The sequence below is a fragment of the Naegleria gruberi genome (assembly GCF_000004985.1).
Source record: "Naegleria gruberi genomic scaffold NAEGRscaffold_80, whole genome shotgun sequence".
Classification (NCBI taxonomy): domain Eukaryota; phylum Heterolobosea; class Eutetramitea; order Acrasida; family Naegleriidae; genus Naegleria; species Naegleria gruberi.
In genome coordinates this window covers 121,434-136,313 of record NW_003163247.1, presented here as the reverse complement: position 1 = coordinate 136,313, position 14,880 = coordinate 121,434, and the positions used below count along the sequence as shown (strand labels likewise).

General features: G+C 33.3%; 7 protein-coding genes and 1 non-coding gene across 8 annotated transcripts; 5 read left to right on the top strand and 3 right to left on the bottom strand.

Annotated features, from left to right (window-relative positions):
* Nucleotides 1-102: 102 nt before the first annotated feature.
* NAEGRDRAFT_t791 lies at nucleotides 103-175 on the top strand. Its single transcript has one exon. It is a non-coding gene; the product is annotated as a tRNA-Ala (tRNA).
* A 209-nt stretch (nucleotides 176-384) lies between these two features.
* On the top strand, nucleotides 385-3,583 carry NAEGRDRAFT_82093 (DEAD/DEAH box helicase; the record flags this gene model as incomplete). The annotated part of the gene is made up of 3 exons (XM_002669612.1): nucleotides 385-951; nucleotides 996-1,382; nucleotides 1,424-3,583. 3 exons carry the CDS (start codon nucleotides 385-387, stop codon nucleotides 3,557-3,559), a joined length of 3,090 nt encoding a protein of 1,029 aa, XP_002669658.1. The 3' UTR covers nucleotides 3,560-3,583.
* A 146-nt stretch (nucleotides 3,584-3,729) lies between these two features.
* NAEGRDRAFT_82092 (poly(adp-ribose) glycohydrolase) lies at nucleotides 3,730-5,502 on the top strand (the record flags this gene model as incomplete). The annotated part of the gene is made up of 1 exon (XM_002669611.1): nucleotides 3,730-5,502. The coding sequence occupies one exon, from the start codon at nucleotides 3,730-3,732 to the stop codon at nucleotides 5,485-5,487; it is 1,758 nt and encodes a 585-aa protein (XP_002669657.1). The 3' UTR covers nucleotides 5,488-5,502.
* A 337-nt stretch (nucleotides 5,503-5,839) lies between these two features.
* On the bottom strand, nucleotides 5,840-6,850 carry NAEGRDRAFT_75440 (uncharacterized protein; the record flags this gene model as incomplete). The annotated part of the gene is made up of 1 exon (XM_002669570.1): nucleotides 5,840-6,850. The coding sequence occupies one exon, from the start codon at nucleotides 6,848-6,850 to the stop codon at nucleotides 5,840-5,842; it is 1,011 nt and encodes a 336-aa protein (XP_002669616.1).
* Nucleotides 6,851-7,399: 549 nt separating this feature from the next.
* Nucleotides 7,400-8,742, top strand: NAEGRDRAFT_75439 (uncharacterized protein; the record flags this gene model as incomplete). The annotated part of the gene is made up of 3 exons (XM_002669610.1): nucleotides 7,400-7,594; nucleotides 7,638-7,928; nucleotides 7,969-8,742. The coding sequence occupies 3 exons, from the start codon at nucleotides 7,400-7,402 to the stop codon at nucleotides 8,740-8,742; spliced, it is 1,260 nt and encodes a 419-aa protein (XP_002669656.1).
* Nucleotides 8,743-8,831: 89 nt separating this feature from the next.
* On the bottom strand, nucleotides 8,832-10,169 carry NAEGRDRAFT_75438 (uncharacterized protein; the record flags this gene model as incomplete). Its single annotated transcript, XM_002669569.1, has 1 exon — nucleotides 8,832-10,169. One exon carries the CDS (start codon nucleotides 10,167-10,169, stop codon nucleotides 8,832-8,834), a length of 1,338 nt encoding a protein of 445 aa, XP_002669615.1.
* A 1,117-nt stretch (nucleotides 10,170-11,286) lies between these two features.
* Nucleotides 11,287-11,983, top strand: NAEGRDRAFT_75437 (ARF/SAR family small GTPase; the record flags this gene model as incomplete). Its single annotated transcript, XM_002669609.1, has 3 exons — nucleotides 11,287-11,476; nucleotides 11,582-11,619; nucleotides 11,672-11,983. 3 exons carry the CDS (start codon nucleotides 11,287-11,289, stop codon nucleotides 11,981-11,983), a joined length of 540 nt encoding a protein of 179 aa, XP_002669655.1.
* A 91-nt stretch (nucleotides 11,984-12,074) lies between these two features.
* Nucleotides 12,075-14,571, bottom strand: NAEGRDRAFT_75436 (uncharacterized protein; the record flags this gene model as incomplete). The annotated part of the gene is made up of 3 exons (XM_002669568.1): nucleotides 12,075-12,294; nucleotides 12,447-13,126; nucleotides 13,207-14,571. 3 exons carry the CDS (start codon nucleotides 14,569-14,571, stop codon nucleotides 12,075-12,077), a joined length of 2,265 nt encoding a protein of 754 aa, XP_002669614.1.
* Nucleotides 14,572-14,880: the final 309 nt, after the last annotated feature.

The following is a 14,880-nucleotide window of genomic DNA, read 5'->3' as shown; positions in this document are numbered from 1 at the left end:
CAATGTGTTATTTCTGGTTTATTTAATAAATAAACAAAAAAAAAAGTTTTGTAAAAATGATATGATATTAACTTATGGCGATTTTTAAGAAAGAGTCAAGAAGGGGTTATAGCTCAGTTGGTAGAGCGTCTGCTTTGCATGCAGAAGGTCTAGGGTTCGATTCCCTATGACTCCACTTTTGTTTTTTTTTGCAAAAATCTCAAAGTTCCTCTTCCAAACTACAACAACTGCGTGGGTGTTACTTGTTGGAATGAGAACTCGTTTTTTTTTAAAGTGTGAAACCACCGATTACTGCAAATTTTCTTTGAGTTCCAGCGAAAATTCGAAGTGTATTTTGTAACCCAAAAATAAAAATGTTCAAGTACGCCAAAACCAAGAAAAAAAATGCTGCGCAGTCGTTCTGCTGTAGCTTCCTCTTCATCATCATCTTCAGGAAGAAATTCAACAACAAATGAACACGAACAACAAGAACAACATGAAAATACATCACTTCGGTCGGTTGGACCATCCGAAGACGATTTATCAATGTTGGGAGTGTCTGCCTTCAGAACCGAAGACATTGAAAAGAATGTTATGGATGAAGTGAATAAACAAATTGAAGAAAATCAAAAAGTATTAGAAAAAAAGGAACACAGCAGAATTGATAAATTAAATGCAAAAATCGAAAAGTATGAAAAGGAATTAAAAGAGTTGAATAAACGATCATCACTTTCGAGTAGTGATGAAAAGAAAATAAAGAGTTTGAAGAAGAAAATTGCAACTCTCTTGGATAAGAAAGACGAAATGATCGAAGAATTGGAAGATAGAAGAGAAATTAGAGAATCATTAAATGTAATTGATAATGATAATAATGAATCGGAAAGAGAAAGATTAATTAGAACAGGTATCATTACTCCGTTTGATAATATGCCTTCTAATGAAGCCAATGATATTTTCAATTGCCTAAACCAGGTAAACGAAAGGCTCCAGAACAAGATAAGAATAAAAAACCAAAGAAAATCAAGAAGGAGGACGAAGATGATGAAGATTATGTAGATGATGAGGAAAATCAAGAGGATGACGAGGAAGAAGAGGAAGAAGAGGAAGAAAAAGTACCAATGAAAAAGGAATTTAAAGAGGACGATTCGAATGATGAATACTATAAAAAGAGATTGGAGGAATTTTATGAAACAAGAGAAGTGACTAAAAGGTTTATAATCAGTGATGAAGGCGAAGAAATGGAAGTTACTAAAGTGAATTATGGACCAAGTATACAAATTGCAGGATCTTACTCAATCCCTAAAGAGATTTATGACAAGTTATTTGGATATCAAAAGACTACTCTTAAGTGGATGTGCGAATTGAATAGACAAGGAGTTGGAGGAATACTGGGAGATGAAATGGTAAGTAGTTTTATTGGTTCAATCCTTATAACATGTTATAGGGATTGGGAAAGACTGTACAAATTACCACTTTCCTTGCTGGACTTCACTTTAGTGGATTATTCGAACCTTCTATCATTATTGCACCTGCAACTGTAATGAAGCAATGGCAAGAAGAAATTAATACATGGTGGCCAGAGCTTAGAGTTGTGATTATGCACACATCTCAAGGAACTAAAGCCAATTTCGAGTCACTCATAGAGAAGGTTTCCAGCTGCCCTAATGGTGTTCTTATCACAACATATGAATCTTTAAGAATTTATCAAGACGTGCTTACTTCTAAAAAGTGGGGATATATTATCTTGGACGAGGGTCACAAGATTAGAAATCCTGATGCTGCCTTAACATTAGCATGTAAAAGATTTGAAACACCACACAGAATTATTTTGACAGGTACACCAATTCAAAACAATTTGAAAGAGCTTTGGTCACTATTTGATTTTTGTTATCCTGGAAAGCTCGGAACTCTTCCAGTATTTCTCACCCAATTTTCAATTCCTATCACACAGGGTGGTTATTCGAATGCAACCAAATTTCAAGTACAAACAGCTTACAAATGTTCATGTGTACTGAGAGATTTAATCAAGCCATATCTTTTAAGAAGAATGAAGAAAGATGTAAAGCATCAATTACCTGAAAAGAAGGAAAATGTAATTTTTTGTAAATTGACAGACAAACAAGTTAAGATATATGATGAATATTTGAAGAGTAGAGAAGTTACTGGAACCCTTGATGGAGAACATTTACTTTTCAAAGCCATTACTAATCTCAGAAAAGTTTGTAATCATCCTGATTTGATATGTACTGAGAAGAAACCTGATGATTTTGGTGCAGTAGAAAAGTCAGGTAAAATGATGGTTGTAGAAAAGCTATTGAGTCTTTGGAAGGAACAAAATCATAGAGTATTACTCTTTTCTCAAAGTAAGAAAATGTTAGATGTATTTGAACCATTTTTACAAGAACGAGACTATACCTATTCTAGAATGGATGGCGACACTCCTGTAAAGGAGAGAAGCGTACTGATTAATCAATTCAATAGTGATGACAAAATCTTTGTGTTTTTACTAACAACAAAGGTAGGAGGATTGGGTGTGAATTTAATTGGTGCAAATAGAATTATTTTATTCGATCCTGACTGGAATCCATCCACAGATCTTCAAGCTCTCGAAAGAGCATGGAGATTGGGTCAAACTAAACAAGTTACTGTTTACAGATTGATGACAAGTGGTACTATTGAAGAGAAGATGTATCATAGACAAATTTTCAAACAATTTCTTTCGAATAAGGTTCTCAAGGATCCTAGACAAAAGAGATTTTTCAAGTCCAATGATCTTTATGAGTTATTTACTCTTGGTAAAGAATATGACTCTGTGAGAAGAAAGAATGGCAACAAATCTATTCCTTATGACGATGATGAAGAGAATACAGAGACTGGTAATTTGTTCTCGAATAGTGAAATTTTAAGGCAAGACATGCCAACAATTAAGAAGAAGAAGAAAGATGTGGAATATCGTGTAGAAAAATTCAAGGGCTCAGAAGATGACTCAAAAAAGGATGAGACTTATATTTTGCAATGCTTATTTGACGAAAAGTCTGTTAAAAGTATTTTCAATCATGACTCTGTTGTGAATACTACCAGTTCTGAAACATCAATTTTGGAAAAACAAGCAAAACAAATAGCTGAAATTGCTGTTAAGGAATTAAAAAAATCAGGAGAATTAAGAAAAAGCATGCCTTTATCTGTACCAACTTTCACAGGACAAAATGGATTAGGAGGGCTCAGGGTATCTGCTTTGGGAAGTAGTAGTGGTACCAATCCAAAAGGTGGATTAGCATCGTCTGTACTTTTGGCAAACATTAGAAAGAAACAAGATATTATGAGCGATCAACCTAGATCTGTAAATAATGTAAATGATTTGGCTGATGAACTCAAACCAGTTTACAAAAGTTCAAACAAAATGGTGGATAACATTGTTTCCTTTTTCCAAAAACGTGGAAAAGCCACAACTGATGAAGTAAGAAAGCATTTTAGTTATATTACAGGAGATGATGTCATTTACTTTAAAGAACTTTTACAAAAGATTGCAAGATTCAGTAAATCCAAGAAAATTTGGACTTTGCGAGAAAATAAAGAATAAAAAATTTGCACTCACTTGATTATTTTTCACTCCCTCTTCTTTATATTGAACTTGTAGTAAACATGATGAAATTTCTAATTACAATTTATTGATTGTCAATTTAGGAATTTAATAAAGAAATTTGTATTAATAGAATTGAGATTTTACAAAACAAGAAAATACAAAAAAAAATGCCAAGAAGAAACAACTTTGATAATGGAGGTGGTGATGCCTTCTACTCGAAGGGATCAAACTATTCGGAAAATGCTCACTCTGGAAAACACGTTACTCGATCATCGGGTCGTAAAAAGAAAGATGAAACATACTATCAACAACAACAGCAACAATCATCACACCAATCATCATCATCTCAATCTCATCGGAGAGGCAATCAGAGGGAATTTGTGAGTGATAATAGAAGGATTAATTTTGTAAATTTACCACACATGAATGCCTATTGGAATGAAGTGAGCGAATTGTTGTATGGCACTGATATTAATGATGAAGGTATTCTGTGTGAGACTTTGAGAACTGTACAAAATATTGTCTACGGATCAACTGAGAAGGGATCAAAGAGTGGATTTAATGAATTTGTGATCAGTGCGGAAAATAATTTGACCTACTTGTTGGGATCATCATGTGGACAAGTTTGGGAAGGAAGAAGCAAGTTTTTTGAGACTGTCGAGTTTATCAAGAAACTTGTTTTGGATACACCAATTATTTTAGGTCCAAGAGCTAAAACTGAACTGTACAACCATTCTAGCCAGAAGCATTCTACCATTCAGGAGAATGGTGGTATGCTGCCTATTCTTGGAGATTTGAACCAATTACCTTTTCAACTTGATTCCAAGTGTGTTAAATTATCCAAATTGGAATGTGCTTGTATTTTAGCAAACAGCTTTTTCTGTACCTTCCCAAGAATTGGAGACACTAGAGATGGTCCTCATTTATTCATGCCAAGCATTAATTTGGATTCATTGATCAATAATCCACACGAAGCAAGTGCTAGCAAGCTCTTGATGATTATTCACTACTTTGAAAGACTTTCTGAGAGAGGATATGAAGAAATTGCAAGAATGGGCTATGTTCATTTCATTAGAAAGATAGTAGATCCAACCCATATTGAATCACTTTTGTTGGCAAGTGCTGATGAGGAAGGAAGTACATTTTCTGAAATGCAAATCCACCCAGAGGGATCTATTGAAGATTGTCCACAAGCTTTACATGCTGATTTTGCCAATATGTATATTGGAGGTGGTGTATTGAGAGCAGGTGCAGTACAAGAGGAAATTAGATTTGTATTGAGTCCTGAAACTATTGTCTCTCGTTTATTTATTGAAAGAATGGCTGACAATGAATCTATTCTCATTGTAGGATCTGAACAATTCAGTACACACAAAGGATATGCCAAATCATTGCTCTATGGTGGAGATTATCAGGATAAGGACTATGAACAACTGTATGATGGAAATTTATTGTCTTTCAACTCACAAATTGTGGCATTTGATTCCAAATATTATACACGTTACAATTTGTTGGAACAATGGCAAGTTGAACACATTGATAGAGAAATTACAAAGGCCTACTCTGCCTTTTGTCATGTTGATAAGGAATTATATGATTTGGAAATTTATGAAAAGATTAGTACTGGACATTGGGGTTGTGGTGCATTCTTGTGTGATAAGGAGCTCAAGTTTATTATTCAATTTATTTCCGCTTCAATTGCCATGAAACCATTACATTATTACACTTTTGGAGAGAAGGAAATCTCAGAAAAAATGCAAGATTTTGTGGATTTTGTGAGAGATTACAACTTTACCGTTGCTGACATTTATGAAGTTTTACATGGAATCTATGATGCTTATGTAAAGCCAAATAGTGAGGAACAAGGATTCTTTCCAAAAACATTTGATTATGTTAAAGGTAAATTGATGAAAAACCAACAATAAATTGTAGATATCATTAAGCAATGTTAATTGTTTGATTGCACTTATTTGGCTTTAAAAGAGAATATCGATAAGCAAAGATAAGAAAATTGTCATTAAATTTAACATTAACAATACCATTTAAAACCTTGAGAAATTACGAACTTGCTGATGCTCATGCTAGAAATGCACGCCCTTTTGATAATATTGAAGAAAAGGCCAGATCTGTCTATGTTTGGCTCTGCTTGAATCTTACCTATGACAAGGTTAATAGAAAGAATCACACTCTATAATGCTGAATTCATTCATAAATTGAACTATCTTACAAACATATCATCATTTTTTATTGAATACATTCTAATTAGGAGAGTTTCAATTAAAGATTATCACCAAGAAGCAATGATCGAACTGGATCATTATCTTGCAAATCGATTTGTAGTTTCTTATTACTATTCGAAATGTTTCTTATTTCTTCTATATTTGCAATACAATTACAACTCAAGTTTAATTGAGTAAGGTTTGATAAACTATTCGATGTGAGAATCACCAGAGCATCTTTTTCAATAATATAATTTCCTTTCAGATTCAATTTTGATAATCTCATCAGTTTCGAATAACTTGCAAGTGAACTCACATCACTAATCAAATTGTCAGACAAATCCAAATCCACCAAATTAGTCATCATCCCATTTGCAATCCATTTTACATCCTCATTATCCAATCCACATCCTGATAAACTCAAAATTTGCAAATCTGCCAAAAAAATACTTGAACTAATTGACTTTACACCTAGGTTTCGAATATTATTTACATTTAAACTCAAATTCGTTAGACATGACATGTAGGGACTATGCGAGAGTGCAATTACTCCACTTTCGTCTATCAAATTCTGATTTAAATTCAGAGTTTTCAATCCTGACATGAAGGAACATTCAGAAATTGATTGTAAACCTTCAGATGAAATTCTATTTCCTTCCAAATTCAATTCTTGTAAGTTTGCTAGAAATGGAGTAGATGTAAGATATGAAACTCCATTATTCGAAAGTTCATTCCTTGACAAGTTTAGTTTCGTCAAGTTACATGCAAATGGACTTTCACACAACATGTAAATACATGCATCTCCAAGTAAGTTATTACTCAAATCCAAACTACTAACACATGCTAACATTGGAGTGTTAGATAATGCTTGCATTCGTTCGTGCATGTCAGTTCCATGTGGACCAGTGTCACGTGTCCAATTCAATGTCAAAGTTGAGTGACTTTGCATGAGTGAAATGCAATGCCATTGCTTACACACCACCGAGTACACTCTCACTACATGCTGAAAGGGTAAAAATCCAAACACTCTCAACAAAATCGAATAATCTTCAGTCAATCCAAGTAACATGTTTTTTTTCTATTGAGAATTACAAAAATAATCATTAAAGAGTAACATGAATTTTCACCGGTGAATAACAATGATGAATAATCCTTCCCCAATGAAAATTGCACTATCGAATGGAATGTCACCTTGCATTACAAATATTGTGTTAAAATTTTGCCGCTCCTTTTCATATTTGGGTGTAGCACGATAAATTCTAATTAAAGAAGTGTCAATGGGTGCATGTGGAAATTACCTTCATTTGTAATGAATTTAACAATTGAACAATTTAAAATTGTACTGTGAATAGAATGGACCACCTGAAAGGTTTCTATGATCATTTGTTGTTTCGCATTGCTTTTTCATCAAGTAACAGCCCCAAGCCTTGCATCAAAATTTTATAACAATTAAGCCATTTTTCAATCCTCCACATTAAAAAAAAATCTAATTCCATTCAATGTGGAATGAAATAAGAAATTTCTTATAATTGGTTTTTTGATTGGATTAGGAGTGTTTGCAATTATTAATAGAGTGTTGATGTGTATTAAACACGTGTATTGGAAAACAATTTAAAAAATGTTTGAAGATTTGATTGAATATCAAGTAACGGAAACGAATAGTTTCGAACAAGAAGAAAATATTGTGAAACATTGTGATTTGTACATTTTGATTCATGGCTTGCATGGAAAACAACAAGATTTTCACTTTATTGCACAGAAATTAAAAGAATTATATAATGATGATTCGAATAAAGATTCGGAACATGCCATTGTAAGTTTAATTCAATTTTTTAATTAATTTGAATATCGGAAAGATTATTGATTGTGCTTGTAATGAAGGGAAAACAGCTGATGGCATTGAAAGTTTGGGAGTGAATGTATTGAAGGAAGTTTTGAAAATTATTTATGAAAGAAAGGTTTCGTCTTTACTTTCGAATGGAAAGAAATTGAAATTGAGTATAATTGGACATTCTCTTGGAGGATTAATCGGAAGATATTTCATCAAATTGTTATACGATCTACCAAATAATGAAAAATCACATGATTTACTCCCAGAATATTCGAAACATTTCGTAGATGATATTTTCCCTCATTTAGTTCCATGTGTAAGTTTCGAATATTTACAAATTTCACCAACTTTCAAAGAGCTTTACAACAATTTCAACTCCACATTTGGGTTCTAGAAGACCAGGAGGTGGAAACTATTTCGGCTCAGCGTACAGAATAGCAGCTCATACTTTTCTTTCAATTCTTGGAAAAACTGGAAAGGAATTGATTTTAAATGATGGAAATTCAATTGAGGAATCATTGCTTTATAGAATGAGTTTGCCAGATTCAGATTATGTGAAAGTTTTGAAAATGTTTCCGTATAGAACTTTAATTGCTTCGTGTCATTTGGATTCGACTGTTCCATTTCCATCGGCTTCGATTCGATCATTTAATCCATATTTGAATAATGGTTATGGTGAAGCTTCGATGAAAATTGGAGGGATTGGTGGGGATTTTTTGGATTCTCCAGAATATGTCTCGTTACTGAGTGAATTTTTCACAGCTAAAGGAGAAGGAGAAACTGGACTAAATGAGCGAATTGAAACATTAAGGAAAGCAAGTTGGAAAGGAACCGAAATTGAACCATTTGATGGAATTTCCAACGACAAACACAAAAGTCTCTGTAGGGATAATTATTTTGAAGTTGAATTTGAAGTGAAAATGTTGAAAAACTTGCAAGATATCAAATGGAGAAGAATTGATTTGGATTTCACAGTTTCGTCTTTTTTACAAGCAAGAGAAATTCACGTTGTGGTTGTCAGAAAAAAGATGCCGATTATTGGAAGTTCTGAAATGGATCGTTGTGGAGAGAGATGTGTTAATTTGGTTACTTTGCTTTCCAAGTTTGATTCAGATCATTTGTTGAACTAAACCCTTTCGAATAGATTAAAGATAGAAACTGATCAATGATTTAACTTATTATTCAAAATGCCTAGATCACCAAATTGTAAAAAGAAACATCAATTTCGAGGATATGTCAATACATGTTGTTGTGGATCTTGTTGCATTACATATTGGGAATAAGTTGGAATCGGTTGGAGTTGTTCTACAAACTGCATAGATTGAGGTCGATGAATCACTGTTGGTTGATAAACTGGTTGACTTGTTACTGGATGAAATTGAGGAATTTGTTGTGAAAACAGAAATTGAGCAATAGGAGTAATTGGTAATTCCTGCTTCTGTACTCCTCCTGGTTGTGATGTAGAGTGATCACATTCATATGAACCAAACATTTTTTCATGGTATTCATAGTATTGCATCTGATAAATAAATTTAAAAGCCAAGTCAACCGTTACAAAAGCAAGGAAAGCTCTAATTGCACAACTATCAAGGCCAATCAAAGACATGATGTGTTTGATTAGCTCGTCATTTCTTTTTACATTGGAAGGACCTGCGTACTCATAACTTTCAAGTAAGGGATTCGAATTACCCCAATCAAAAGAGTTCAGTAACATCTTGTGAGTAATGTTGATTTCAACTTCACTTTCACCATTGTTTGGTGTTAAATCCTTAAAGGAATAGTAAAATTTCACAAAACCATGTTCTCCAAGATTAAGTATTGAAGTCAATTCTATAATTCTTGTACTATCCTTTCCAAAATAATTCGACTCATTCTTAATTTCCAAAAGAAACAATCGTGGCTTGACTATCTCTTTAACTATTCCATAATTTGGATCTTGATATAAATCATAACGAACACGAGTAAACTCATCAAGTCTGTATTTTGTAAAATTAGCTTGCTTTCTCTTGGCCTTTTCCAAAATATACAAGTTCAATAAAAAAGACTTTTGACATGTCCTTAATTGACATCCACTAAATAATTCAAAATTACACATCTTTTCATATTGTTTCGTCCAATGACCATTAAAATCAACCATAATCCAATCATGCCATGTTTTACAAACACCTCTCAATATTAAAGCAATACTCTCCACATCCAAGCAAGACATAATCTCCTGAAAAACATCTCTCTGATTCAACAATAATTCTCTCTCGATCGGAATGAAATTTCTTTCATTATAAATTTTAAGTTTCTTCCAAACATTGGAATTTTTACTTTCATCTACTTTCGTATTTGTGGATGAAAACAAGTCGGTCTTCCTTTTTTTACTTTTTCCTTCTTGGTTACTATCCAGCCTATTAGGATGATCAATTATTTCGGAAGATATTGGTGGTGAATTATTGTCAATTTCATACACATCATGATGAAGTGAATTATCACGCACCATGCAATTAATTTGCAATCGTTTTCCTGCATGAAAAATGAAGAAGGTGGAGGAAAGATCATGTGTTGCCATTTTTTTTTTTACTTTTTCATTGGAATTAATTTTGGCGCCAATCTTTACAATAATTATTCAAGAAATAAAGATAATCAGCTCGCTCAATGTTATTAAGGATTTTTTTTTAATTAATTCCAAAGCAACTCACATTGAGAATTGGTGATCTACTCCAACATCTCCAATTTTTTTCCGAGTTCAATATTTTGAAAGTTTACAAAAATATTTCAAAGCTATGTATCACATCTTTTGACTCTAATTTGCAAAGATTTTCTTGTGTAGATATTTTCACTGTAAATTAAGGGTCGATGTAAAATTGTTAAAATATCTAAGGCGGAGAAATTAGATCTCTTAAATCCGCGGATTAGCACAATTAGGAAGTTATTAAATGGAAAGAAATTAAGAATTGAATATTAATAACTTGTTGTCATTAAGGGAAGTTGTTTTTTATTATTAATGTTGATTTTCATTTTTTGTTCATTTGGTAAAATAGTTTCAATTCAAATAGAAATGTTTTGTTTCTTAAATTTCACATTAGAAATTTAGAAATTAATGAGATTCAGAGCTATTTCACAATACTACAACTCACTTCTCACAATCTATTTTCACCTTCTCTCCGAAAATATCCTCCAACACTATTAGAAACCTTCTCACCTTTCTTCCCAAGTCAAATTTCATAAAATCTTCTGCTACTAATTGTCTTTCCAAATCAAGAAATTCACCATCTACAGCTCACTGACTCCAAAACCTTTCAACATTCCTCTCAACACCTCCCAATCCCTTCCTTTCATCCAATTTCCATGTTGACTTGAAAAAAACGAAACTCTTAAAATTTCAGCATTAAATTATCAGCGCTTTTCTCTTCCAAAAAAAATACCGTAATTTATTTCCAAACAGCAAACAGCGTTTGTGTTCTCTCGCGCTAATTTTTTCATCATCAATTTTTATTTTGTGATCGCATCATTGTTTCGGAGGAGTAACAAGAGTTTGATCATCATCATCATTTTGTTTTTTTATTTGTATAGATAGATACAGTTTTTCTTATAGAATATTAATTGATCATCATCAATTTATTATTATTATTATTATTATTAATATAGTGTACAAAAGATATATAGTACTACTTTAAGAATACATCATGGGTGCTCTATTTTCAAAGTTGTGGGAATTGTTTAATGGAAAACAAATTGAAATTTTAATGGTTGGTTTGGCTAATAGTGGTAAAACAACCTTGTTGAACGTCATTAGTGATAACGAACCTGGAGATACTTTGCCAACTGTTGGTGTGAATATGAGACATGTCAAGAAGGGTAGTGTTACAATGAAAGGTTTGTATTTGATGTTTATTTGATGATCGTGTTAACATTATTCATCAAATTGATCCTTATTCCATATTTTCATCATGTTATAACATTGTTTGTGAAATTTCATAGTGTTGGATCTTGGAGGTCAAGAGCGTTTCAGAAATTTGGTAAGTTTTTAAAGCTCCGCTCGGAGTTCTAATTGAATGATCAAATCTACAGTGGTTGGAACATACAAAGTCATGTGATGTGGTGGTATTTGTTGTGGATGGTGCTGATATTGATAAAGTACCTGATGCTAGAAGAGAATTACACAAATTGTTGGAAAATAAGGGTTTGGAAGGTAAACCATTGTTGGTTGTTTTGAATAAGATTGATATTGAACGAAGATTCACAAAGGATGATATTGTTAAACATTTGAATTTGGATTATATTGATAACAATAAGAATCCTTGGGCTGTCATTCCAATTTCTGCCCTTCACAAGACCAATATCACAGATGTTGTTGATTGGTTGTTGAAACAATCTAAATAATTCAATGCCATTCCCGAGAATTTGAATGGCATTATTTACACTTTTTCTAATTTATTCACCTATTAAAATTTTGATTCAAAAACAAGATGGATTAATTTATTGCGGAAGTATTGGCACGATTGTCTTCCATCTTTTGTTTGATACTAGGAAGAGAAACATTCAAAGTATTCTGATCACCTTTGAAAAGATTGTGAGGAAGATCTTCAATTTCCTCTCCCAAAACACATTCCAATTTATGCTTGAATTCCATATATTGTTTGATGGCATTTCGTCTATTAAATGATGTATTTCTGAATTGCATATCTGCACACCTACTTACCTGTAATATAAATAAGGCGTATGTTGTTTTTGAGATCTATTGGGACTGAAATTCTGGTAATCATTCTTATTCATATTTCTTCGTCTCTTGAAATATTCCACTTGGGCTTGCATCTCGGCTGGATAATTCTTTGCATCAAATAACTTTGCTAGAGCAGGATCTGCATTATTTACAAGAGCCATAGTGCTTCTATCAAAATCTTTAAAATTGAAAAAGTTTGCCTTTTTCGTACTCAAATGCTCAACCTTAATCTCCTTTTTAGTGGCATTTTCGTAGATTCTTCTTTGGCTAGCTTCCTCCTCGGTTTCGTCAGGATTTCTTTTCTTCATTTGTTTTGGTCTGAATTGAGTTATGAATGAGGAATGGGCATGCATAGTATTTGGATCATTAAACTTCTGGTTTCGCTTCCTGTGAATGTCATCTGCAGTGAGCTTCTCCTTCCTAGGGTTTCTGTCCAGAGGCATTGGTGAAATGACAGAGTGGGCCCTTATCGATAGGGTATCAGGATCAGTTTCACCAAGATGAGAATTGTTTTGAGCAGTGAATTGAGTGTGACCTTCAAGTATTGATGATCTATCTAAACTACTATTTACAGATTTTAACGAGCCGCCATCAAGAGAATTATTTCTTGAACGTGTAGTTGGACTGAATGATCGAACTTGACATTTAGCATGTGCACTTTTGATTTCTTCCTTTTTCTTTTGCAGAGTTGGGTTGTCTTTCTCGCTTTCAACCATGATTCTTTTGGCTGGAACCTCCTCATTGGCATTCTTTCTTAAAAAGTTTGGATCATTGAGGTGTTTGTGATTTGTATTGAAACATCTCTGTTGAAATAATAGTCATTATTGAAAATAAATTTGAATAAAAATGTTAAGATGATCATCAAGACATTACAAAAACCTACGGGACTATTATAAAAACCTCCTGTAAATTTGGACCAAGATCCGTTTTTAGAAGGGGAAGTGTTGGTTGGACTCGAAGCTCTGAATGTACTCGTCGTAGATTGGTGTGAAGGAGAATCCAAAGGTTGTCCACTCTTAGATGAGGGTGATAAATTCTGACTTCCATTACTCTTTGGACTTGAGTAGGACATATCCTGTTGATAGGTATTAACACTCGACATGGTATTATTAAGACTGGGAGGAGAGGGCAATGAATTGGCCTCTTTAAAAGCAGACCAAGAGGACTGATAAGTTGGACTAGTTGGTGAATGAGTAAAATCTTCCTTTAGCAAAACATCTGCCTTAATAATTTCATTGGAATGAAATGGAACACTCGATCTAATTTTCTTCAATCGTTTCTCGGTAATGTGAGATTCCTCAATTGTATGAGGAGTAAGTTGCGTTGGTTTTGAATAGTTTTGGTAAATCTGCTCGAGTTTGCTCAATTTTACACCACTCATATTCTTATAGGAGAGTGATGAATTCTTTGTATGGGTCGGTACAGTTGATTGCTCTGTTGTGACATTAAACATTTTCGAACCAGTTACAAAATGTTTAGTTTTTGGTGAAGTGTCCTGATGAAGAAATTTGGCTTTTCCGATTGGACTCAGTGTTATTAATTCCTCAAGGGATTTCTCTCCTTTTGGCGTGGTTGGAAGTGGTTTCTTTTCAGGATGACTATGGGAATGTTTTCTAGCTGAAAGTGTTTTTACAAAAAGTTCTTCTTCCTCCTTATTGGTGGCTGCTTGATCGAAATGAACACCTCGAGAACGATCCTCTCCCCTCTTTGGTGTTGCAATCTTTTCCAGCTCCTCAATATAATCTTCATCTTCATAGAGTTGAGATTTTAAATGATGCATGGTAATATCGTGATGTTCTAGTGGAAAAGAATCATGATGATGATTTGAGGGAATATCAATTTTAAGTCCAAATCGTGATTTGGAAGAATCGGCTGTAGTGAGAGGTGTTCTCGAATTGGCAGTAGATGAAGAAGTTTGGGAGATGAGTGTTGAAGCAGATGTTTCGTGTTTTGCTGAAAATTCCGATTCTTCATCAGAGTCCTCAAATTCTTCCTCTATATAAACATTCTTCCTGCCAGAATGTTTTTCTTGATTGTCATTAGAGGATTGATGTGTTGGCATTGTTTCTTTAAAGTGGGGTTGATTTTGTTGATGGTGTTGATTGCTCGGAGAGCTAATTAAGGCGACAGATGGTGAGTAGGAGGGTGGCTTGTGTGCAGGACTCTCTGGTGGAATTGAATCAGCATCATCCTCCTCTATGATGATATCTCTGTCATTTGTTGATGTATATATTTGATGGTCATCCATTATTGTATTTTAATAGAAAATAATTAATAATTAAATAACAATTAAGATCTGTGGTTGTTGTTGTAGTTCTTCTTGATGTTGTGCTACTATTCGTTTTGAATTTCTGTTAGAAATTTAATGCGAAGATATGACAAGCAACCTTACTCCAAAACTTATAGTAGGGAATTATAACAAGTTGATAATTTCCGCAAATACTATTTGATAAAAAGTTATTACTATTTGAAAATATGATTTACACTTGTTCACCAACTCGGATGAAGTGAGAGGTGGTGATTTGTTTGTTGTTTTTACTGTAAATATTTTTTTAGT